The sequence below is a fragment of the Vulpes lagopus genome, chromosome 17 (assembly GCF_018345385.1).
Source record: "Vulpes lagopus strain Blue_001 chromosome 17, ASM1834538v1, whole genome shotgun sequence".
NCBI lineage: Eukaryota > Metazoa > Chordata > Mammalia > Carnivora > Canidae > Vulpes > Vulpes lagopus.
The window spans coordinates 18,992,984-19,018,353 of record NC_054840.1 but is presented as its reverse complement, the minus strand read 5'-3'; the positions used below and the strand labels follow the sequence as shown (position 1 = coordinate 19,018,353).

The window sequence follows — 25,370 nt, the reverse complement described above, 5'->3', positions numbered from 1 at the left end:
ATTGTTTAACTATTCCAAAGTTAATAAACATGAGATGATGAACACAGGAGTTTTTTACTTTCTTTATAACGGTATTATGTTTGTGTTTCTAACTGGTATAAATATGTGAGAATAATTAAGCATTATTGAGCAACTAATATTTATGTACATTTGATGGCTCCTAACAAGTATATAAATAACACTATAGATATATTACTCAACTTGATTTGTTTTATGGGTTTTTAAACTTAAACAATATTGTCCGTTCTCTCTTACGAGATAGATTTCTCTTTAAGCACCACAAAATTAATATTATGTAGATAAGCTGCATTTACCCCATGTGAAATAAGGAACTGTGTGTAGGCTCATCTGGCCATCTATTCTAGTCCTTGATTTTTTTTTAAGTTATTCATGAGAGAAACAGAGAGGGAGAGAGGCAGAGACACAGGCAGAGGGAGAAGCAGGCTCCATGCAGGGAGCCTGACATGGGACTCGATCCCAGGTCTCCGGGATCACACCCCGGGCTGAAGGTGGCACTAAACTGCTGAGCCACCCGGGCTGCCCTATTCTAGTCCTTAATATTCTGTAAAGTTACTTTGATGATGTTTCTGTGCTAGCACAGGTGACAGACAAAATTGAACTCCCTGCCTTGAGTTGATTAAATAAGCTTGTTCAGATGCAATCAAGAGCAGTTTGATGTATAGATGTGAAAAAGAAAATAGAATCAAGAAAACGCCAGAGTTTTGTTTATTTTTTAGCACAATGAGTGTAGTCTCTTAAGACATGATGAGTCTCAAATATTTCATGATGCTGTGATGGGAATTAAGAAACCAAAAGGCAAATAGTTTTGTAAGAAAGTTTTCTTAATATCTATCTCTGAGACATCTAATGTTACTTTCTCCCAGAGCCCAATAAATCATGTATTCCTTTTCTCTAGTGACATATTTATTTGGTTGTAGTAGTTTCAGTGACAGTTGTCCAAATGAACAGAAAAGAGATAGTAGCTAGCGCAACCATAAGAAAGAGAAAGGACAATTTTTTTTTCATAAATTGAGACCATAGAGTTTAATTTTCCAAGATGCTTTTTAAAATATTTTAATTGATAGCTCAATAGCTATCACCAGACAAAACCATATATAGACATTGAATCTATGGAAAGCATACAATTATAGATACAACACTGTCAACTTTAGCACTACAAGTCCACTTGATATAGCCCATGCCAGGCAAAAGGGCAACCGACTTGCCATTATTCACAACTTAACCCTTAAGTATGCAATATGCAGAATAAATGCCACCGTTACTTTATGCTTAAAATAGCTTCAATCTTTAAGCGGTAATAAGTAGACGTATTTCTTTTTTCTAATGTTCTTCTCTTTTTGTATCCAGAGAAAAAACTTCAGACACAGTATTTCCAAAAGCAGGCTAAAAAAGAAAATGAAACAAATTCTTTATTAGGAGGATATTTGATGAAGCATCACATTTGAATAAAATAGTTCATGTGTAGCTCAGTATGAGCAAGAGAGTTTGGTAACAGGATTGTTCAATGTGGTTGTTATGAGCCTCATGTGAATCTATACATTAATTAAAATTAAATAAAATTTAAAAATTCAGCTTCTCCATCACGCTAGCCACATTTAGAGTACTCCATAGTGACTTGTAACCAGTGAGTACCATAATGGTCACTTCATCACAGAAAGTTCATTTATATAGCACTGTTCTACATAATAATGCACATAATACAGTTCAGAGAATACAGTAGGTTGTCCAATTAGATACACCTCTCTGTTTTATATTTGGGGTGACTGAAATTCCAAAGAGGAAGTCACATGAGTAAAAACTATGATAAATATGGTTCGATTTATGGGGGAAGGAGGGGAAAGGAAGGAAGAGAGTTTAAAGTTCACTTTGCAAATCACCAAATGTTATTTAAACAATTTGATCGTCACATTGAGTCTTCACATTCGGACCATAAAAATGATGCTTCAGAAAAATCAAACCAATTCTAACAGTACTCTTTAACCTTCAAATGCACAAATGAGTCATTTTAAATCTTCTATAGGTTGTTCCCAATCACCTGACTTATAGTAGCTTCATAGAATTTGGGATAAATTTCTCTGATTCCTGGGATGCCTGGGTGACTAGTGGTTGAGCATCTGCCTTTGGCTCAGGGCCTGATTCCAGGATCCAGGATTGAGTCCTACATCCGGCTCCCTGCATGGAGCTGGCTTCTCCCTCTGCCTGTGTCTCTGCCTCTCTCTCTTTCTCTGTGTATCTCATGAATAAATAAATCTTAAAAAAAAATTCTCTGATTTCCTTCAGTCTAAGTGGTTTAGAAAATTAAGACCTCAGAGGACAGGTCTTTGATTCACTATTGATGAATGGGACGCACTGTAAAAAAGAGTTTAAAAAGATACTCTTTGAAATACTCTTTGAAATAAATGATAAAAGTCTCTGCTTGCCAGGTTTCCCCTCCCTCTCCATTCACTCTGTAAACCAGTAACCCTCAAGTGCATCACCACCTACACACACAGTGTTATGACAGCTTCAGAGTATACTTTTCATTTCTACATGAGCCGCAGCTTCCTTTAATGAAACCACATTCAAATCCTATGAAAAGAGTTTATTTTCAGACATTAAACTGAGGAGCTTGGCCCACTAATTCAATCTTCTTTTTATAATGTGTTTCAGAAAGTTATCGTCACTGGCCTGTCTGGCCCTTTGGATATCATTGAATAACTCTGTCAGGAAGATATAAATGTACACATATCCAAAAATTACTCATGCGGGGCTTGATTAAGTATGCAATGGGAATACAGTTTGGGAAATTTTCTGGACCTGGATGAAAGGAAGTATCATGAATGATATCCCCAGTAGAGCCAAACTCTTCAGTGCTTATCTACCATTTATCATCTGCATGAAGGAAATCCCTCACTATCATTCTGGTGTTGATGTCTGTCTGGTTCACTCTTGTATCCCTATTTTTATCAGGATGCTATGCATTGGACAGCCATATATTTATTTATTTTTCATCTCCCCTTCCCAAGTTTCTTCAAGTGTGCTGCTTCCATCTTATGTCAGCTTATGAAGCCAAAAAGCTAAAGTCACTGAGTGCAACTAAGTAAACCAAAGTGAGAGCTAAGAGACCTTTTCTTCTTCTTTATTTGCTAAATTTGACATTACATTTTGTAAATTTAAGGTGTGCAGTGTTACTTTGACAAATTTATATATTGTAATATGATTGCCATTGGAGTAGTATAGGTCACATTACATCATTATAGTACAATATCATTGTCTATATTCATTACACTGTGCATTAGATTTCTATGACTTATTTACTGCTCATTACAAGTTTGTATACTTAAACATCATCAATCTGATCCAAACCCCCTTTGCCTCCACAGCCCTCTGGTTACCACCATTTTACTCTTTTTTCACTGGGTTGACTTTTTTAGATTCCACATAGAAGGGATATCATAAAGTACTTGTCTTTCTTTGTCTGACTTATAATGTGCTCAAGTTTCATCCATGTCGTTGGAAATGATATTTTCCTTTCTCATAATTGGATAATATTCCAGTGTGTGTGTGTGTGTACACACCATTTTTATCCATTCATCTCTTGATATATACCATTTTATCTATTGATATACACCAATTTTATCCACTCATCTATATATATATATATATATTCCTGGAAGTGGAATTGCTGGATCTTATGGTAAATCTATTTTTAATTTTTTTAAAGAATTTCCATATTGTTTTCAATAGTGGTTGGACTAATTTACACTCCCACCAATAGTGTGTAAGAGTTCCCTTTCACCACATTCTCACCATCACTTATTGTCTCTTGCTTTCTTTATGATAGTCATTCTAACAGGTGTGAGGTGACATCTCATCGTGGTTCTGATTTACATTTCCCTGCTGATCAGTGAATCTTGAGCATCTTTTATGTGGCTTTCAGCTATTTTGATATCAGTTTTGAAAAAAAATCTAGTTCTTCTCATTTTAATTAGGTGTTTTTAGAGGTTTTTGGAGTTATTAAGTTGTATTCTTTATATTTCTTGGATATTAATCTCTTATCCAATATATGGATAAGAGAATTTCTCTTCTCCCATTGTATAACCTGACATTTCATTTTGTTGTTTCTTTTGCTGTGCAGAAACTGTTGAGTTTGATGTGGTCTCATTTGTTATTTTTTGCTTTTGTTGCTTGTGATTTTCTCCCATTGTATAACCTGACATTTCATTTTGTTGTTTCTTTTGCTGTGCAGAAACTGTTGAGTTTGATGTGGTCTCATTTGTTATTTTTTGCTTTTGTTGCTTGTGATTTTGGTGTCACATCCAAAGTCACTCCCAAGACCAGTATTGATAAGCTACTCTATATTTTCTTCAAAGAGTTTTATGTTATCAAGCTTATGTTTAAGTCTTCTCTCTATTCCAAATGAATTTTTGTGAGGTATGAGGCATAGGGTCCAATTTAATTGTTCTGCATGTGTTTCTCCAATTTTCCCAGCATTATTTGCTGAAGAAATCATCCTTCCTCCATTGGATTTATTGGCTCTCTTGTTGAATATTAGTTGACTCTATATGCCAAGATTTAATCCTGGGCTTTCTGTTCTGTTTCATTAGTCTACATATCTATTTTTGTGCCAGTAACATACTGTTTTTTTATTACTATGGCTTTGCAGTATAGTTTGAAATCAGATTTTGTTCTTTTATCCTCAGGACATCTTTGGCTGTTTGGGGTCATTTGTGGTGCCACATAAATTTTAGGATTATTTCTTCTATTTCTGTGAAGTATCCTTCTTTATTTTGGTGAGGATTGCATGAATCTGTAGGTAGCTTTGGAGGATATAGCCATTCTAACAATATTTATTATTCTAATCCATAAACACAGATTTCTTTCCATTTGTGTCTTCTTCATTTTCTTTCAGCAAAGTATTAGAGTTTTCACTGTGCAGATCTCTCACTTCCGCGGTTAAGTTTTTTCCTAAGTAAATGGGCAGAGGACCTGAATAAACATTTTTCCAAAGAAGCCATACAAATGGTCAAAAGACCATGAAAAATGCTCAACATCACTAATTATCATAAAAGGGCAAATAAAAAACACAATGAGGTATCACCTCATACGTGTCAGAGTGGCTGTTGTCAAAATAAACAAATACCAACTGTTGGTAAAAATGTGGAGAAAAGGGAACCCTCATGAACTGTTGGTGGGAATGAAAAATGGTGTAGCCACGATGGGAAACAGTCTAGATGTTCCTCAAAAATTAAAAATAGAACTACCATATGATACAGCAATTCTACTCCTGGGTATTTAATTGAAGAAAATTAAAGTGGTAATTTGAAAAGATACATGCATCCTTCTGTTGTTGCAGCATTATTTACAATAGCCAAGATGTAGAAGCAACCTAAGTGTCCATCAATAGACGAATAGATAAAGAAGACATTACTATAATATCCATTAAAAAAAGAAATTTTTGCCATTTGTGATGTGGATGGACCTAGAGGTATTATGCTAAATAAGCCAAACAAAGACCATATAATTTCACTTATATGTAGAATCTAAAAAAAAACAAAACAAATGAACAAACAAAACAAAAAACAAAACAGAAATAGACTCTTAGATACAGAGGATGATCTGGCAGTTGCCGGAGGGGAGGGAGTGAAATAAAGGAAGAGGAATAAGAGGTACAAACTTCCAGTTATAAAATAAATAAGCCATGGGAACACAGTGTACAGTGTAGGAAATATAGTTAATAATATTTAAAAGCTTTATAGGGTAGCTAGATTCATTTTAGTGATCACTTCCTAATATTGTATCATTATGTTATACACTTGAAACTAAAATAATCTTGAAGATCAACTACAATTTAATAAAACAATGTATTACTAAGTGTTATTGTTTTTGATGCTATTGTGACTGGAATTTTTTTCCCAAAGCTTCATCATTAGTATAAAAAAATGCCACAAATTTCTGTAAATTGATTTTGTAATCTGCCATTTTACTGAAATCATTAATTTCAGCAGTTTTTTTTAATCAAATTTTTGGGATTTTGTATATATAAGATCATGTCATCAACGATTAGTGACAGTTTTACTTCTTCCTTCCTTCTTTGACTTTTATTTCTGTCTTTCTTAATTATTCAAGATAGGACTTCAGTACTATATTGAATGGAAGTGGTGAAAGTGGGCAACCTTGTCTTGTTTCCAAACTCAGAGAAATCCCTTTCAATTTTTCTCCATTGAATATGATATTAGCTGTGGGTTTGTAACATATGACCTTTATTAGGTTGAGTTGTGATACTTTGATACCCAATATATTAAGAGTTTTTATTATGAAAGATGTTGTTTTATCACATTAGACAGCAACATTCTTAATGAATTTAGTAGGCATCTATCACGATATATTAAATGATTAAAGCAAAGTATAAGATTCCCCAGTAAGTATAAGTTATTAGTTGCATTAGCTGGATCTCTGGGTCCATTTTGCTTTCATACAATGTTATTTATACCAGACAACTTCTAGTTACATAATGGAATCACACTTAAAATATAATGTAGGCTGTTTTTGTGACTTAACCTAGGCATTCAGTTCATATCTTTTACCACCACAAATATTTACTTTATTCCTACTACATACAAATATGTTTTAATATCTCCTTGCTAAAACACAAAGAAGTTTCTTTGACATGCCCTCAAACTTCTCTAGCTGATATCCCAATTTCTTCTACTCTTTAGAATGAAATTTCTCAAAAGTAGTGTCTATTGTCAGTGATTCCTGACAAATGATAAAAATATTGTTTTATCATGTTCTCTTTAACAAAAAGTCCACCAAGAAATTCATGTCAAATCCATTAATAATCTTTCATTGCTGTTCAGAAGGAAAGTTGCAGTTATCAACTTACTGGACTTATTAAAACTTTAAATACAGTTTCACTACTTCCTGGAAACAGTGCAGCCTTCCTTTGTCACTTCCTTCCTTGGTAGCTACTCTTATCAAGAGTTCCTTTGCTGATTCTCTCATCTGCCCAATTTCTAACTTTGGAATCGCCCTGGATTCTGTTCTGGCTGTCTTCTCTTTTTTATCTAGAGTCATTCCTTAGGCGGTATGATCACAATACCAAGCAAAATTGATATGCTGATAACTGTCAAATTTTTATCTCCAATATGAGCTGCTTCCCTAAACTTCAAATTTATATATTCAATGGTCTATTCAGATCATTACAAAAGTCTCCCCTTATCTGTGGGGGATATGTGCCAAGACTCCTCCCTAATGGATGCCTTAAACTATAGATTGTACTGAATGCTATAAATACTATGTTTTTTTCCTATACACACATTAATATGAAAAAGTTTAGTTTATAAATTCGGCACAGTAAGAGATTAACAATAACCAATAATAAACTAGAACAATTGTTCTAGTTACAATTGAAACAATTGTAACAGTATACTGCAATAAAAGTTATCTGAATGTGGCCTCTGTCCCTCAAAATATCTTATTATACTATAGTCAACCTTCTTCTGGTGATGATGTGCGATGATAAAATGTCTATGTGATGACATGAAGCAAAGTGAATGACATAGGTACTATGATGTAGCATTAGGCTACTATTGACCAGAATTCTGATATGTTAGAAGGAGGATCATTTGCTTCTAGATCATGGTTGGCCACAGGTAACTGAAACTACAAAATGCGCATAAGGAGGCCTATTACACTGGGAAGATATTGTTATGCATGGCTGTAGTAGGGATATGACTCTCCAAATATTCTTGTGGGTTTTTTTCTGTTTTTGTTTTTGTTTTTTTACATTTTCTAGGTGTTGTCATGACCCTGTTAAGTTAGATTATGATCATGTGCCTCATTTGGACAATTAAGAGTGTGTTTATCTCCAATTCTCTCCTGTTCTACTACAGGGACACATAGAATAGGTACAGAGTAAAGGAAGATAACCAACATACACAAGGTTTCATGTAAACAACAAATAAATCTTAAAGCAATTTATATCACTGAGATTGTGAGGTTATTTTCCTAATGTAGTTTGCCTTATTTACCCCCCAAATACTATCTGACAACAAATAAAAAGGGAATAAACGGAGTCAAGAAATACAAGATCTCAAAATATTGAAAGAACTGACTTCTTCTAGATCCCAAACACTATAAAATAAGATTTGAAACTACTCCAAGAGACAGAGGCTCTGTAAATAGAACTCAGGGCAAAAAATCAAATTGAGTGTATAGTCTTTAAGGTATGTTTCAGATATTTTCCAGGCAACTGCTACCAAGTTGGGGTGAGAATGCAGAAAAATTAAAACTGTTATTTATTTATTTATTTATTTATTTATTTATTTATTTAGATTTTATTTATTTATTCATGAAAGACACACAGAGAGAGAGGCAAAGACACAGGCAGTGGGAGAAGCAGGCTCCATGCAGAAGCCTGACATGGGACACGATCCCGGGACTCCACGATCACACCCTGGCCTGAAGGCAGGAGCTAAACCACTGAGCTACCCAGGGATCCCCTAAAACCGTTTTTTAAAAAGTATTTGCATATAGCAAGTACATGAGAAGTTTTCTAAATTTTTGAAAGAATATCATTGCCAAAGAAACCATAAATCCTAAAACAAAAATATCTTTGACACTTTAAGACAAAATAAATCTTGGGCCTCCAACTTTGTAAAAGCAGGATGAAACCTGAGAAAACTATGTCATCCTGGAGAAGAGAATAATCCCAAAGTAGCACATAAGATGTGTCCAGGAATAAAAATGAAAAAGCAAAAATCTCAAACAGTACAGCCATTGGAAACATTACAATGGGCAAATGACTCCTCCTAGATACCACAGAATCCAGTCAAGACACTTTTTCCCAACCGGAGGGTAGAGGACCTTTATAATATTTGCCCAGCGGGATTTGAGAATTACTGGAGGATAGTATTCTTTGTGTCTCTTGTTTGTTTCCTTTATGAATGGGATTATCGATTGTGCTTATCTCATCCTTGTTCCTCTTCCAATTACTGGATTTGTCCTTTTAGCCAACAGATCTATAAATAAAGAAGCTACACTGTAGCTGATGAAGACAGTAAGTATCTCCTCCGGGAGAGCCTATTCTTTGTTCTGCGTTCAGTCAGTGAAAGAAATCTGGAATTGTCTCTAATGGGAATGAGTTGAGTAGAGTCTATGTGGTTAAGGAGAGATCAAAGGATAGACTGTGGTAGAGGCAGTACTCCCCAACTATTATATGTACTTCCTAAAATCTCTCAACCTGTCTTGCCAGTATTTTGGGGCCAGCCCACTTGACTAATTCTAGCCAATGGACTTCAGGAGAAGTGACACCTATCATTGAACTGAGTTCTGAATTGAGGCAGTTTAGAGCTGGGATGTGTCCTCTATCCTTTTCCTGTGTCTTGGCAATATTAGGGACAGTAAAGATATAACAACATTCTAGATGATATAGCCAGAAAATAGCAGAGGATTGTACTACATGCATTGAACTTGATTATTAATAGGCCTCTGAGATTTGGATTAAAACTGGTACCACATTATAGTCTAAGCTATGTTAATTATAGGAAGGCCCAATAAATCTCTATCCCAACACTTCTATACCATCAAACCTTTTCTTCTTCCAGCTATCTCTTGCTCAATAAATAGAAATCACCCTCTTTTACTTAGTTGCTCAAAATAAAAATTTAGAAGTCATTTATGATGCCTTCCTTTTTTTGAAAAAAAAAAAAAAACCTCAAACCACAGGTAATCCTACTGTAAATTTCGTTAATTTTTTTATTCAAATATATCCAGAATCAGGCTCCTTCTTATCAATTCACTACTGCCACCCTAATCCAAGCTACTACCACGTTATCATCTGAAACACTAAATTCTCTTCCTTAATGGCTTCTCTGCTTCTACCTTTCCCCATCTTTTTCAGTGTATTCTCCATGAGGAGCAGTTCTGTTAAAGCTTATCTCATTATTCTCTTGTTCAAAGTTTCTAATGATGTCCCAGTAAAAGCTAAGGTCCTCAAAACTCCTGACAGTTCTCTCCCTGACAGCTTCCAATTCACCTTCTATTACTCTCTCTTTTCTGGCTCACTAGCTGAGTCACTTAGCAATTGGGTTATTGTTGGCATATAATTTTACCTCTCTGAGATGTAATTTCCTCATCTATAAAATAAGCATAGTAATGGATATCTTATGGTGTTTATGATGAAAATAAAATAATAATTATAGTATTGATCAAAACCATAAAAAACAAGTTAAGCTTACATAGTATTTACTATATGCCAGGCATTATTCTAAATGCATTTCATATATTTACTCATCCCCGACAATCTCATAAAGATAATTATTATTATAATTTGCATTTGGGGGCAAAGAAAATGTATAGGAAGTTACATAATTGCTCAAGGTTACCAGGTAGGAAATGTCACATTGATTTTAACCCAAGCAGTTTGGCTCTAGAGCCTATGTATTTAACCACAATATTTTGACATATTAAAATATAAAATGTCTGGTATACGCTAAGTGTTTAAATAATACCAGTGCATCCTTTTCCCACTTAGTAGCATTGTGAATCTTAGGAAGGCTCACATCACTATTACAATAGAGGAATATACATATAATTTTTTCAAATATAATAACTAATTCAGCAAGAAACAATAATTTCCCAAGAAATGTTATAAAAAATAAGACAGTCCAAAAGGTAAATCTTTCTAAAATTAACTGTGATGATTCAAACCTTAAACCAAGTGTTAGAGCAATGAGGGTTCTCCTTACTTCAATAAAGATGTTCTAAAATTTGAATTGACTTAAAACTGGGTTGTTTCTATTTGTGATTCTCCCAACTTCAGTCTCTAAGCAAAATAGCAAGCATAGGTCACAATTTTAAGCAATAAGACCCTATTTTACTTAAACCTGGGACATATGACTTTGCTACCTACTGCGGTAAACACAACATAGCTCAGATACATTCATAAGGGAACATTTTCATTGGCCTTTTTCTTAAAAATTAACTTGGATTTTGGTATTCACCATAGGATTAAGAAATGTCAAGTTAATCTCTTCTCTCTCAGTAATCATTGCAAAAGTTAATCTTTTAGATATCAATTTTAAAACTTTGAAATGAAAATTTACCTCGCTTATTTGGATGGGAAGAAGATAGACCATCTATAGCATAGGATATCTCAGCATCTTTTGCCTCTGTGAACTGCTCTTTTAGGTTTTCCAACTGTTAAAAGTCAAATATAAAAATTATTGATCTTTCATAAGAATGATACTGCTTTCTACCGAAGAAGAATTAGAGTAAGACAGGAAAAAAGAGTAGGAAAAATGGAAGAAAGAAGAGAAAAAGGAATAGAAAAGGAGAAAAACTATAAAAAAGTAAATAAAAAGAATTAAATAGAAAAATACAAGGAAACTTAGAGACTAGCTGGAAAAGGTACATGACTCAACAGGAGATCAGGAAAAAAACAAGTTTATGATGAAGGAAGTCAACTCGAGGTGTTAATTAATGGGGAGCCTGTAAACACAGACTGTGTTGCTGGACTAGATTTTATGTCACCTATAATGAGCAGTCCTTTTCAAGGAGCTCCAAAGAGTTATGTAAATGTTTGAATTTCCTGAAATATTTCTCCTTTCCAGCAGAAAGAGAGAAGTATTTTGAGGCCCTTGAGGTTTTACCCAGGATTCAACCCATGTTAATTTTTAGCAATCTCTCTGATTGCCCTGAAGACTTAACTCTTCAACCTGGCTCCTGAGGATGTCCAACCTGCTCAGAACGATTGGGCATAATTCACTCTCCCAGACAGCCACATGGTTTGTATAGTATTGGATTTGCATGTGTGTTTGTGGAAAAAGTTTTGAAATAATCTAACTTGGTGATCTTCACATTGTTTCCCCACATGTCAAGCAGTGGGGGAAGAAAGCTGCTAACTGGCCCCCTATCAGGGCAGCTGAGAGCAGGTCAAGAATGCAACACCTCAGGCCCCCAACTAGCTGCTTTAAGCAGGACAGCTCCACCTGCATATGCTTCATTGACTAGGAACACATCCAATTTATTTGGGAAAAAAGTATTTCCACTTTAAAAAATAATAATAAATTTTGAAAATCATGAATCTAGGTATAGTCTTCCATTTTATAGATGAGGAGATTTAGATCTAGAGAATTTCAATTTGTCCATGGTCTTATAGTTAGGTAATTGGAGAGCTGGGATGAGAATCCAGAGTTTCTACATGTTTCATCTCAAGATCACTTCAGCTATAGTTTTGTTTTGGTTTTCTTTTCTTTAAGTGAAATTTGACTATTTTCCCCCTACTTTACTCTGTCTCTAGCAGGAATAAAAAAATTTTACACTATAGTACTAATAATTTTTCAAAATGTGTCCAAAAAAATGCCTTGTAATTATCATTAAAATTGAAATGTAAGTATTTCACATTCTCACCTGGTTAAGTTCTTCCAGTTTGTTTGCCAGTTCTATTCCTGCAAGATACATTTTTCATATGAAAAATTTCATTGCAAGTAGTATTTCACTCACTTCAGAACACACATTCAGGATCTTATGTGGAAAGCAAAGGTCTTTTCCATATGATTTAAGACCACCCATCATCCCTAAATAAAGCCCAAATATTTTCTCAATACCTGTAATATTGAATTGCAACCAGTTATGTAATGAGAAAATACTTAATTTCTAGTAACAAACACAAAGCTTTCTAAAATAGACCATAGCTCTAACAAGTACTATTATTTAGTTCTAATAAATACTATTATTTAGAAATAAACTATTTTATTGACATGAGGAAATCTTATAAAACAATATTAAGTGAAAAAAAGTAAGACACAAACATCTATATAATTCAACTGAGAAATACCTAAAATAATAATAACTCCCTCCCTTACAATGAGCACGCATTTTTTTATAATTTCATTCATTTTCTTCAATGAGAATATCTTACTTCTAATTTTAAAACTTTGTATTTTTGAAGTGTTTATTAAGATAGTGTAGTCAGTACATTGTCCCATGAATAGACATTTTCTTTAGGCCAGATGTTTTCTGAGAGTGTACCACACTGACATATTATCACATTTTTTCTGAAGCTAGACTTACTATTTCCGGCAGTAATTGTCATTTCTTAGAAAGCATTCTGATGCACAATTATAAATTAGATTCTGCTGTTCTTCAAAGAAAAAAAAAAAAAAACTCCATTGGTGTAGCCTAAATTTCCCACTGTTCTTTACTCCAACCGTTTCCCACATTGAGAGAATTTGATTGCAAAATGTGCTATAAGACTGCAGTTAATTTGTGAAATTTCTAGTGGAAACCTATGAACAGATGTGAAGCATTTAGTAAAAGAAAATATTAACTGTGCCATTGAGGAGCTGCACAGATGAGAGGAAAATATGAGTAAAGGTAACTATTTTGTAACAAGATGGTTATTGATCCCACTAGGACTCTCTAATTGAAGAAGATAGGATTTTAATATTTGTTAATAATGCCATTGCTTTTAGCGTGAATATGAAGTAATAAAAACACTTAAGCCATCAGTGCGGCATAAAAGGGAGTAGTTACTATTTTATTTAATATACATTAACATTTAGAAAGAGCAGTTCAGAAGACAGAATAAATTCTTGACTCACCAACGTTGGAAGGTCTTTGGAAATCAAAATTTTTATTCAGTAGATCCAGCAATAGTTCCTTGCTATTTGTATCTTCTTTTGCAGGAAACAATTCATTTCCTGCAATAATCATCTCAATGTAATGAAACCTCCAATTTCAATCTGTCACTGAAAGTATTTCTAATTAAATACATTTTACAGGTAACTATCAATGCATATACTCACCAATAAAAGGGGTGTGGAGAAAGTTGTGTAATCCAAAAAAATGGGCTGATAAATAAATCGTTGCGTGCATAGGAGCACTCAAAGAGAGATTGTGAGAGGAAAGGTGGAGACGTATGTCTGAAAGATGACACCCTAAAATTTACCTGCCATCATTTCTAGGTAGTAGAATTGCAGGTAGATTTCTTATTTTTTATCTGTATTATTGAAATTTTCTACTCTTGTGCTTAATATAAAAAAATATAATTCAAAAGTTTTATTTTTAAAGAAAAATAATTTAAGATTTTATTTGCTGTACAAATTTAAATATGAGCCTTTTTTGTGTTCTCGAGATTACCTTTAAATCATCTAAGGAAACCTTGCAGGAGAGGTGGTATGATGTCTACTTTCTCCCTATTTTTAAAAAATATTTTATTTATTTATTCCCAAGAGACAGAGAGAGAGAGAGAGAGAGAGAGAGAGAGAGAGAGAGGCAGAGACAGAGGCAGAGGGAGAAGTAGGTTCCCTGCAGGGACCCTGATGCGGCACTCCATTCCAGGACTCCAGGATCATGACCTGAACCAAAGGCAGTTGGTCAACCACTGAGCCACCCAGGCATCTCTACTTCCTGTTATTGACATCTTTCCATCTTTGTCAATTTACTTCCCAGCCCCTTCTTTGATCAGATGCTCAACTTTTTCAGCACTTTAAAAACAGAAATATCACCCAAATTTTTGTAAATATTTTATTCTGGAGTAGAAATCAGGACAAAATGGCCTTTACTCAAGCCATAAAACATGAAGACTCAATAAACTATCAACAAATAATGCAATTGAAACAACAGCTAGTGTATTACAAACAAAATGAACTTTTGTGAGGTGGCCTGCAAAATCAAACCTTTATCACAGAACTTCTGTAGATCCCCATTTCCTAGTTCCTCATAGTCACTGACAGTGTGAGCAGAAACTAGATTTGCGAGTTTGAAGTTTATTTTTTTATTTATTTTATTTTTTATTTATTGTTATTTTTATTTTTTATTTTATTTTATTTTATTTTATTTTTGCGAGTTTGAAGTCTAGAAGTGCAAAAATTGTGATTTTAGGTACAGAAATGGCTCATGATTTGAATATAAAATTCCATTAAATCATCTGCCTTTCCTGTATCTACAGAATGTTAATTGATGAATCCAGAGGACTAAGAGGCTAATGAAAGGAATGAGAAAGCCTGGGTGAGGAAGCAAATGGATGACTTGGGGCAAGTGACAATATTGTATCTACACTGACCATAGTTCATTGATGCTTAGTCTTCAATTTCTTTACTTCATAAACATAGAAATTATCTGTGATTTTTTTCTATTGATTAATTAAAACACTAATAAAATATTAATGGGACTTTTATTTAACATCAATTATATGAAGACCTTCAGAAATCATTTAAAGATGTGGCCATGCAATAACATAATTGTTATTACAGTTGTTTATGAAAATGTTAAAAAATACACCTTGTAATGTTTGTTTGAAAAAGAAATAACATACATTTGACAGCCAGATGATAATAGTTAACTTGTTTCAGAAAGAGAACTGTATAAGAAAAATGGATTCATTACCTTCAACTTAGAGAATGTATAAGATGAGAAGGAAGTAATGAGGAAAGCTTAGAGCTGAAGTTTTTATGTTTCATTCACAATCCTCTTCTGCATGTTTAAGTGGGACATTTTTCACAAAAGAAAATTGATCAAAAAAAAAAAAAAAAGAAAATTGATCTATTTTCCTTTCTTGACCAGTTTGTTTTCTAGTAACTACGTTTTCGTAACTGTCCTCAGAACGTCTTGTCACTACCTTTTAAGGCAACCATCATTTACAGGAATCTCAGAAGAAATATTTTCTCAAAAAAAATTTTTTTTAATTTTTTTTATTCCTAAAGTTAATATATTCTCTAAGAAATATAATAGAAAATAAGTCCTTTTTTCTTGATTTCATATTTAGTTTTAAAACAGATGCATGGGCAGCCCGGGTGGGTCAGCGGTTTAGCGCCGCCTTCAGCCCAGGGCGTGATCCTGGGGTCCTGGAATCGAATCCCACATTGGGCTCCTTACATGGAGCCTGCTTCTCCCTCTGCCCGTGTCTCTGTCTCTCTGTTTCTCTCTCTGTGTCTCTCATGAATAAATAAATAAATAAAATCTTAAAAATAAATAAAACCGATACAGCCTTAAAAAATTGCACTATTCAGACTGTTTCTGCCTTTGAACTAAAAGTTAATATTGATAAAGGAAACGTTTGAATAAATACCTGAGTGTCGATGCACCCTTAGCACAAATGATGGCAAAGTGACCCAGATGTGATGGAGTGAATGCTTTTACAAACACACAGATAATACGTGTTCATTTTTTTTTTAAAGATTTTATTTATTTATTCACGAGAGACACAGAAAGAGAGGCAGAGACACAGGCAGAGGGAGGAGCATGCAGGGAGCCCGATGTAGGACTCGATCCCAGGACTCTGGGATCACGCCCGGGGCCGAAGGCAGACTCGCTTAACCCCTGAGCCACCAGGCGTACCAATAATACTGATTCATTACTACGTAAGATACTGGATCAAAGGTTTACTGTCTCCTTGCTTTACATTCAAATGTGAAGCTTTTTATTTGAGACAGAGGAGAAATTTTACCAGAAAGAAATCTGAAAACCCCCAAAATGATAAAATACCAAAATTTAATAAATTATATATATAGTTTTCTGGGTCATGATATTCACTCTTCAGTCTTTTGTGTTAGGCAGTATGCTCAGTGTCAGGTTTACCCATCAAGCCGTGCTTTTCTATAGTCCCAACAAAACGAAAGCTGGCAGACTGTGCCATTTGTCTGAAATACTAACACAGAAAGAGCAAGGGATGGTAACCTCAACTTTGTACCCTGTCAGCAGACAAATGCTTATTTGAGAAATGTGTTAAAAGATTACAATAAGTCAAATATTTGGCTGCTTTGACAAATGTGTGTATGGACAGAGGCTCACTCTAATCATAGACAATTTAGATAAGAAAGTGACCTTACTAGTAATTTAATCTTTTCCATTTACATACAATGCAACAGATCCAAGGGAGTCCCAGAGAGAAAACTTTCCAATATACTGCCAGTGATATAAGCACATCAATGTGTGGTATTCTAGGGTCAGAGGTGTTATTTAATTTTAATTGAGAAAAATGCTTTAGGGTTGGATTTTTCTATATTCCACATCCACGTGAAATCAGAAGTTATATTTACCACTAACTAACATCCAAGGGAATAAAGGGGGAAGGAGAAAAAATGAGTGGGAAATATCAGAAAGGGAGACAGAACATGAGAGACTCTTAACTCTGGGAAATGAACTAGGGGTGGTAGAAAGGGAGGTGCGTGGGGAGTGGGGGTGACTGGGTGAAGGGCACTGAGGGGGGCACTTGATGGGATGAGCACTGGATGTTATTCTATATGTTGGCAAATTGAACACCAATAAAAAAATAAATATATTACCACTAACTAACATCTTAACCTTTTTGAAAAGCTCCCAATGAATGGTGTCATTTTTCCTCACATGTCTGCAGAATGGTAAGAATATTGAAAATCTCATTATTTCACAAGACCAGTGGAGGCCCACGAAGTGCAATGATTTTGACCAGCCAAACACAAAATGAGAGCCATGGATAAAATCCAAAGTTTTTGATTCCCAAGCTTCTATTTATGTCTCTGAGATAATTTGTTTTTTCAATGGGAAAATCCTTATAAATAAATAACAAGGATTTATGCTTTTTTATTTTCACTGCCAAAAGAACTGTTCTTTCACTGACTTTTAAAACCACACTTGAGACAACATGATCTAGTAAAATTGAATTCAGTCCAAAAGGGAGAAACTTAGCCCTCTTCTTAAGCCAATATCATGTAAACCAAATGTATTATGTTCTTTTTTTAATTTTTATTTTATTTATTTTTTGTTTTTGTCCTTTGATTCCCTTATGTAAGACAAAAGCTAAAGACTCCTTCCTATCAGGGAGGTCAGTTAGATGATGGTAACCTGAAGCTAGAAGGGAAAATAGCACATTTTAAGTTACTATTTTTCAAACATAAAGAAATATACAAAAGTTTCAATGATATTGCTCACCTAATAAACCAACATTAAATTTAGCTCTACTGATTCTCAGATGAAGAGTTATTTACACTACAAAATGAATTGAAGACTTTAAAGAAAGATTAACAGAAGTTACAATATTATAAGAGCAGATATTTATTTTCTCCAACTTTATATAGAGTAAATATTTGTAGATATCATAGATTAAATTATTTCATTTAACATAAGTACCCTAATATGTTAGAAATCTGATAAATGCATAATGTGGGTGCTAGCACTGTCCTCCTTGAAAATACTATGTAGATTTCCCCTTGCATTATTACTTCCCCATCTCTGCAAATACAAATTTCCATCTTAATTTGTTCTTTTCTGAGCCATTCTCCTCTCATAAATAACTTATTTATAATCTCATTGGATAAAAATATTACTTTTGTTTCCCCAAATGTACTTCAAAATATGCACATATTAGTTCATTGATTGTATTACTATTTATACACTCACCACCTATGGTCATAGAGTAGAAGTAAGAAAAAGGTTCCCCATGGTTAGAAAAAAAATAATAAAGTGCAGTTAAAATACATTTAGTACAAACTGATTAAAATTAATTTACTTGAGAAGAACAGCATCATAGATTATAATTTAAAACAGCAACTTCTGAAGGGATGTTTGATGATTACATAATACCAGTGCCTTAGAGCATTATTTCAATAATGGCAGAAAAATCAAGGCAATGCAAACAGGAGAATAAGGATTATTCACCCATCTGTAGGATTTTAGATTCACGTGTACATACCTTGGGTAAGATATGGCCGTCCATGCACCATTTCCAAAAAAATCATTACAGATAACAAAGTTAGGAATCCAAAGCAAAGAGTGGTTGAAAGAATCTTGTTCATGTTAAAAATCTGTGCTAGCAGAGAAACTGACTATCCAGGTCAAGATGAATACTTCAGTGGCTCTGGAATGCTGCAGAGATCACTTTTAAAAGGTGGCAAGTGTGCTTCAACTACAAATGATCTGAACAAAGAAAAAAACTTATAAAATGTAATGCATTCTGTCAACATGATTCACTACTTGGAGAAGTGACAGGTTTGCTACTCAGTCAATGACAGGAAGAACTCAATCGATATATCTCATACCTGCCCATTTCGCTAAAAGCAGACATTCCTATGCATGCCCACGCACTCAGACACATGCACAAGCATAGTGCAAAAACTGGCAATGTTGAACCTATTGGTTGGATTTTCAGAACAATTAAATGGGAACAATGCCTTTCATTTGACTAATTTAGAGCCCCACGGAGGTCTTCCCATGTTATTTGCAGCCACCACTTCATTTTTAACCAACCAATAGATTTGAGTTGGGAAAGAGCTCAAATTGGAAATGAATCATAATGGGAACATTAATGTCTTACTGCATTGAAGAAGGATGGTTTCATTTTGCTGCAACCAGCACTTCTAGAGATTAAAGCTAAATCTAATTAATTCAAAGTTGGCAAATGTCCCGTCAATTACACTCTTTAATACTTGCTTTAATTGTAATGGTTTTCTTTTTAAGTCAAAGTCTTCCAGTATATCCACAATTCCAATTTTATGGCTCCAAGGATGTGCTAATGACCTCTGGCCTTGGCATTTACTTCTTCGATCAGGAGAACTCTGGATGCATTAGCTCTAAACGGACTCAGTTTCCTCTGCATAAACGGCAGCATGGGATGATACGAAAAAAATGCAATGACCCAACTTTTCATGAACCCATTGCTTTAATAAATTCCCTGAATAAACTCTAAACTACTTAGTTTGATATTCAGTCTTGTGTTTTCTTTGCAGGCTCATTTCCACTACATGGCCTTCTGCACCGGTCATAGTAGGCTTTCAACTGATGAACGTATCTTGCACTTCCTTACTTCAGAGCATCACTTCTGTCTACCTGGACTCCATTCCACCACCATTTCACCTACTCATTCCTTAAACCCCTGGGAAATGACACTAGCTCTGCTTAGTCTTCTGGATCTCTCTCTTTTGCTTTCAGACATAACTTTTTTTTTTTTTTACCTCATTTGGACTACCACAAAACTGCTTAGATATCTATCATCACCCCAAATCCATTCTTCCTTCCATTACAGTTCCATGTTTTGTGTGTCTGCTTCCACTATTAAATTGTGAGTACTTTGAGATCAGTTCTTGTCGTGGACATTTCTGTCCTGATTTGCAAATTTTGGAGCATTTCAAAGGAAAAATAAAAAACATATTTGATTTGTGAATAAGCAGTAACTGAAATTTTTGGTAATTTAAAGGCAAAATTGGATAATGCTCTTAAATTTTACATGTAGGTATCAAGCTAGAAGAATGGAAAGAATAATTATACCTCCTTAAGTGCCTATTTTCTCTTGAGCCTTAAAATTCAAGAACAATGTCTTTGCAACTTGATCCTTAAAGTGTTTTTTTTTGAAGATTTGTATTTGTTTATTCATGAGACACACACACACACACACACACACACAGAGGCAGAGACACAGGCAGAGGAAGAAGCAGGCTCCATGCAGGGAGCCCAATGTGGGACTCGATCCTGGGTCTCCAGGATCACACCCTGGGCTGAAGGCAGGCGCTAAACCACTGAGCCACCCAGGCTGCCCTGATCCTTAAAGTTTATCATACCATAGTGTTTCAAAACCTTTCATCATTCAAACATACCTTGATACCATCTATCATTACTTATTTAATACGTTATTTGAACTAGGTTTTTAAGCTCTATTTTAAAAATATATCAATATGGAAAATGAGAAATAAATATTACTTAATGGACAAATAATATACAGCTATTATGAAAAGTAGTATAGTTGCAAGTAATTATTAAAGAAAAAAGTAAAAACAAAATATAAAGTGCACCTATAATAAATCTGATCAATCATATATAAAATATAATAATAATAAATCTAATAATTGAAAATGAAGACCTGGCAATAAATAACAAATGAAATGCAAGTAAATATGAATCAGTATTAAAGACATGTTCAGTTTATGATTACTTAATTCAAAAATATTGAATATAAATAAAATTATTTGGATTTTTAAAAATTTTGTTGTTAAATAGCAGCACAAGGAACCCCAATTCCCGTGGAGTTTGCCTTCTTAAAAAAAAAGGTAGCTTAATTGAATTGCCTTCTCTAATAAAGTTGGATACTGATGACTCATTTCCTTTTATTTATTTTTTTTCTTTTTTACTGGCTGACAGAGAACTTTTTACTACTATTCTGTACAGAAAATTCAACAGCATCCACTCAGCTCAGTTTGGTGGCCAGTTCTTTAGCCTTTGTCTTTTCCAACTTGGCAGCATGGGCCACCCCAGTGAGGGCAGTCCTCATCATATCTGTCATTGTAATTGGTCCTGATGGCTTCCACCAGCTTAGCCAGAGCTCCTCTGTCTTCCAAGTTAACCTGTGTGAAGATGACAGTGGTGCAGGTCTTCCTGTTGACCTAAGGCCCCAGCCTGGCCTTCCCCTTGATAATGCAATGGGGACTCCCATCTCATGACATGGGGCAGGCAGGAAGACAATCAGCTCAATGGAATCCACATCATGTACAATCACTACCAGTTGAGGCTTCTTCTTCCTTTCCACCAAGGTGGTGACAGAATTAACCCCAGCTCTAAGGACAGGAGGCGTCTTAGAGGGGACATCCCATTTGCCAGCAACTTTCTTCTCAGCCCAGGCCAGTTTCTTCTTCTTCTCTTGCTTTGTCTCTGGTCCATGTCTGTGGGCCAGCTTAGGCAGTTGAGTAGCTGTTTGGCGTTCCATGGTCTGGGTGAACTGGTTCATAACGAGAAACACTTTTAGATGTTTATAGAGAATAGCCTTTTGCCGCTGCTGCTGAATGTTGTGGAGCCATTTTCAAAAAAGTTGAAGTCTCTTTTGGACTGAATGTCCTGTCTGATGCCAAAATTCTTGGGCATTTTCTCAGACAGGAGATTGACCATCTTCTTGGTTTTGGGCTTCTTCAAAACAGCAGGGGCTAGGACCACCTTCTCCTTAGCCCTCTTTCCTTTCAGAGTCTTGCATGGCCACAGGAGAGAGCTCTGATGACTCATTTCTTTCTTTTTTTTTTTTTAATTTTATTTATTTATGATAGTCACACACAGAGAGAGAGAGAGAGAGAGATCAGAGATCTGTGGGTCAGAATGGGAGCCAGGGGACCAGGACCAGACTTTCGGGGTCTTCTGAGCAATTTCATCTTCCGGTTAGCCCCCCAGTGTCTTCCTACCACCGGAGCACACCCCTTCTCTCTGGCCCTCTCATCACTTATCCCAGCTAGAGTATGTAAGGGTTCACCCACCACCTTCCTTGACCCATCACCCCATGATCTTTGATGGAGCTTTGCTTGGAGGGCTCCCCCAAGTCCCCAGGTTGCACTAGGGCCTCGGGAAGCTGTACCTGACTGGACCCATTGCCTTTAGTGGGACCATACCGGAAGGACCTGGGGTGGCCTAGCTCTAGCTTTCACAGATGGCCTTGGCACCTAAAACAAGACACTGATGTGGGGTCTTTTAGGAACCTTTGGGGTAGCCATGACCTCTCTCTGAGGCCCTTCTGAGGCAGAAAGAGCTCTGGCACTTGCAAGGCCCCCACTCCAGCCCCCACCACCTCAGGATTCCTCTTAGAGAGAGGAAGAGACATAGGCTGAGGGAGAAGCAGGCTCCATGCACCGGGAGCCCGACGTGGGATTCGATCCCGGGTCTTCAGGATCGCGCCCTGGGCCAAAGGCAGGCGCTAAATGGCTGCGCCACCCGGGGATCCCTGATGACTCATTTCTAAACAATATGTTAGGTATGACTTTTGTTCCACAAACATTTGTTTCAGGAAACCGCATGTAATGTCCTGAATTTTCTGTCATATTTTAGCTAATGTTGGCAAAGTCATGAAAAACAAGTTCCTTATCTGTGACCATTCCATCTACTTTGGGGGAAAAAAGCTCACAAAGATCCTTATACTAAATCTTTTATCTATCTCTCTTAATAATCAAAATATTTTACTAAATTATTCTCATGAGTATTTAATCTAATTAGTTGTTCAAATAAAAACAAATTTTCAAGACTGATCACATTAAACAGACAAATGAAGTTAGAATATTTGTTTCCGGAGCCTTTAATGTACACAGCAATAACACATAATCAAGGACATTGTTGCCACTAATTGAACAATCATCCATGCCAGGCCCTGTTCCAAGCTTTTCACATACAGTGTCTTATTTAATTCCTTCTGTAGTCCCTCAAAAACTGTAAAGCTATTTTGATTTTTCACCTTTTACAGCAAAGAGCCAAAAGGAAACCTAGCTCTACTGCAGAGTCATACTCTTATCCAGTTTGTCTCTTGTCCACAGTCTGGAAAACATAGAAATGGAAAGTGATTGGTTGTTCCAATCAGAGAGATCCTGATTTTAAAGGAAATTTACATTTTGCTTCAAATTTTCAAAAGCAATCCTCTTGATCACTTAGTCTGTATCTCACATATTGTTTCTAAATAGCATTTCTATTTTGTCAATGAAGACATTGTCATTATAATTTACTAATCACTCTAAGATTAATTTACATCTTAACTATTTCTCATAATGAGTGATAGCAAAAGCACAGATAATCAGGGTCCATAAGGTGACTCAAATACATTTGAATGATTACTTTCTGACTCTATTAAATAGTTGGGCTTTTTTTTATCAGTAAGTAAAAACTTAAACAATTTCATTTTGACCTCCTTCTGACCCCATTATTTCTTGGTAGAATTCCTAATGTACAGTTAAGTGAGTGAAAGAAACAGCAGACAGAAGAGACGAGGCAAAAGTAGAGGCTCTGCATTCTGATAACTGTGTGCATGGATTTTTTTTTTCATTTAAAAGAAGTTCAGAAAGCCTTTATTTGTCAAAATAAAGTAGAAATGTCTATTCAAATACCTTCACAATGTTTTAAATTGAATTGTCTTTTTATTATTAAGTTGCAAGAGTTTCTTATATTCTGGATGCCAGTCCCTTATCCAATATATAATTTGCAAATATATTTCTACATTCTATGGATTGCCTTTTTACTTTCTCAATACTGTCCTTTGAAGCACAGTTTTTGGTTTGGATGAAGTCCAATTTGTTTATTTTTTCTTTGTGTGTATGTGTGTGTGTCTATTTTTTTAGCTTATCAAAAAACCATTGCCTAATCCAAAGTCATGAACACTCATGACCATGTTTTCTTTTAGAGTTTATACTTTTAATTCTAAAATGTAGGACTTTGATCCATTTTGCATTAAATTTTGTATATGGTGTGAAGTATAGGTCCAACTGTATTCTTTTACATGTGGATATCTAGTTTTTATTGATATGTGGTTTTCCATCGATCAATTTGTATGCCCTTATGTCATTACCATACTATCTTTCTTTTTTTTTTTTTTAAGATTTTATTTTTACATAATCACTACACCCAACTTGGGCCCTGAACTTACAATGCTGAAATTAAGAGTTGCATGCTTTGCCAACTGAACCAGCCAGGTGCCCCTATCATATTATCTTGATTAATGTAGCTTTGTAGTAAGCTTTGAAATCAGGACACATGAGACTCTCAACTTTGTTCTTTTTCTGGATCTCTTTCATTTTCATATAAATTTTAGAATTTGGGGGCAACCCGGGTGGCTCAGTGGCTTAGCACCGCCTTCAGCCCAGGGCCTGATCCTGATCAGGTCCTATGTCGGGCTCCTTGCATGGAGCCTGCTTCTCCCTCTACCTATGTCTCCCCACAGGGAGCCTGCTTCTCCCTCTGCCTGTCCCTGCCTCTCTCTCTGTATCTCTCATGAATAAATAAATAAAATCTTTTTAAAAATTTTAGAATTAGCTGGTCAATATCTGTAAAAAGGACAGTTGGAATTTTGATAGGAATTACATTGAATTTGTAGATCAATTTGGGAAATATCACCATCTTAAAGATATTAAGTCTTTCAATCCATGAGCAGTTTTTCTGCTTATGTCTTTAATTCCTTTCAAAGCTATTTTGTAGTTTTCAGTGAACAAACCTTACACTAATTTTGTTCAACTTATTCCTAAATATTTTATCTTCTTGATGCTATAATAAATGGAATTGTTTTCTTGATTAACCTTCGCCTTGTTCATTGCTAGGGTATGAAAACACAATTGATTTCTGCATATTGATCTTATTTCTTAAAACCTTGTTGATTTCATTTATTAGCTCTACCCTTTTTGTTTGTTTGTTTGTTTTGTTTGTTTTCAAGATTCCTTAGGATTTTCTATATAGAAGATCGTATCATCCATAAATATAGTTTTACTCTTTCTTTTCACTCTAGGTGCCTTTTTTTTCTTTTTCTTGTCAATTGTTCTAGCTATAACCTCCAGTGCAATGTTTATTAGAAAGGGTGAGAGCAGATCTACTTATCTTGATCCTGATCTCAGAGAAGATAGATTTCAAGCTTTCACCTTAAGTACAATCATAGTTCTGGATTTTTTGCA

The 25,370-nt window shown here is 35.1% G+C and overlaps 1 protein-coding gene and 1 pseudogene across 1 annotated transcript; both read right to left on the bottom strand.

Moving 5' to 3' along the window:
* Positions 1-1,306: 1,306 nt before the first annotated feature.
* On the bottom strand, positions 1,307-18,779 carry UTS2B (urotensin 2B). Its single transcript, XM_041731500.1, has 5 exons — positions 18,677-18,779; positions 13,608-13,706; positions 12,415-12,452; positions 11,109-11,202; positions 1,307-1,404 (listed from the first exon to the last, which is right to left on the bottom strand). Exons 1-5 carry the CDS (start codon positions 18,777-18,779, stop codon positions 1,379-1,381), a joined length of 360 nt encoding a protein of 119 aa, XP_041587434.1. The 3' UTR covers positions 1,307-1,378.
* A 2,406-nt stretch (positions 18,780-21,185) lies between these two features.
* On the bottom strand, positions 21,186-21,966 carry LOC121477388 (annotated as a pseudogene).
* Between the last annotated feature and the right edge of the window lie 3,404 nt (positions 21,967-25,370).

What these genes read in the sequence shown, in the direction of transcription:
- UTS2B (XM_041731500.1), bottom strand. Translation starts at nt 18,779, where the DNA reads ATGAACAAGATTCTTTCAACCACTCTTTGCTTTGGATTCCTAACTTTG. An exon ending in ACGGCCATATCTTACCCAAG is followed by an intron (nt 13,707 to 18,676) that starts GTATGTACACGT and finishes TGATTATTGCAG; the next exon opens with GAAATGAATTGTTTCCTGCA. An exon ending in AACTGGAAGAACTTAACCAG is followed by an intron (nt 11,203 to 12,414) that starts GTGAGAATGTGA and finishes GACTTTTAACAG; the next exon opens with TTGGAAAACCTAAAAGAGCA.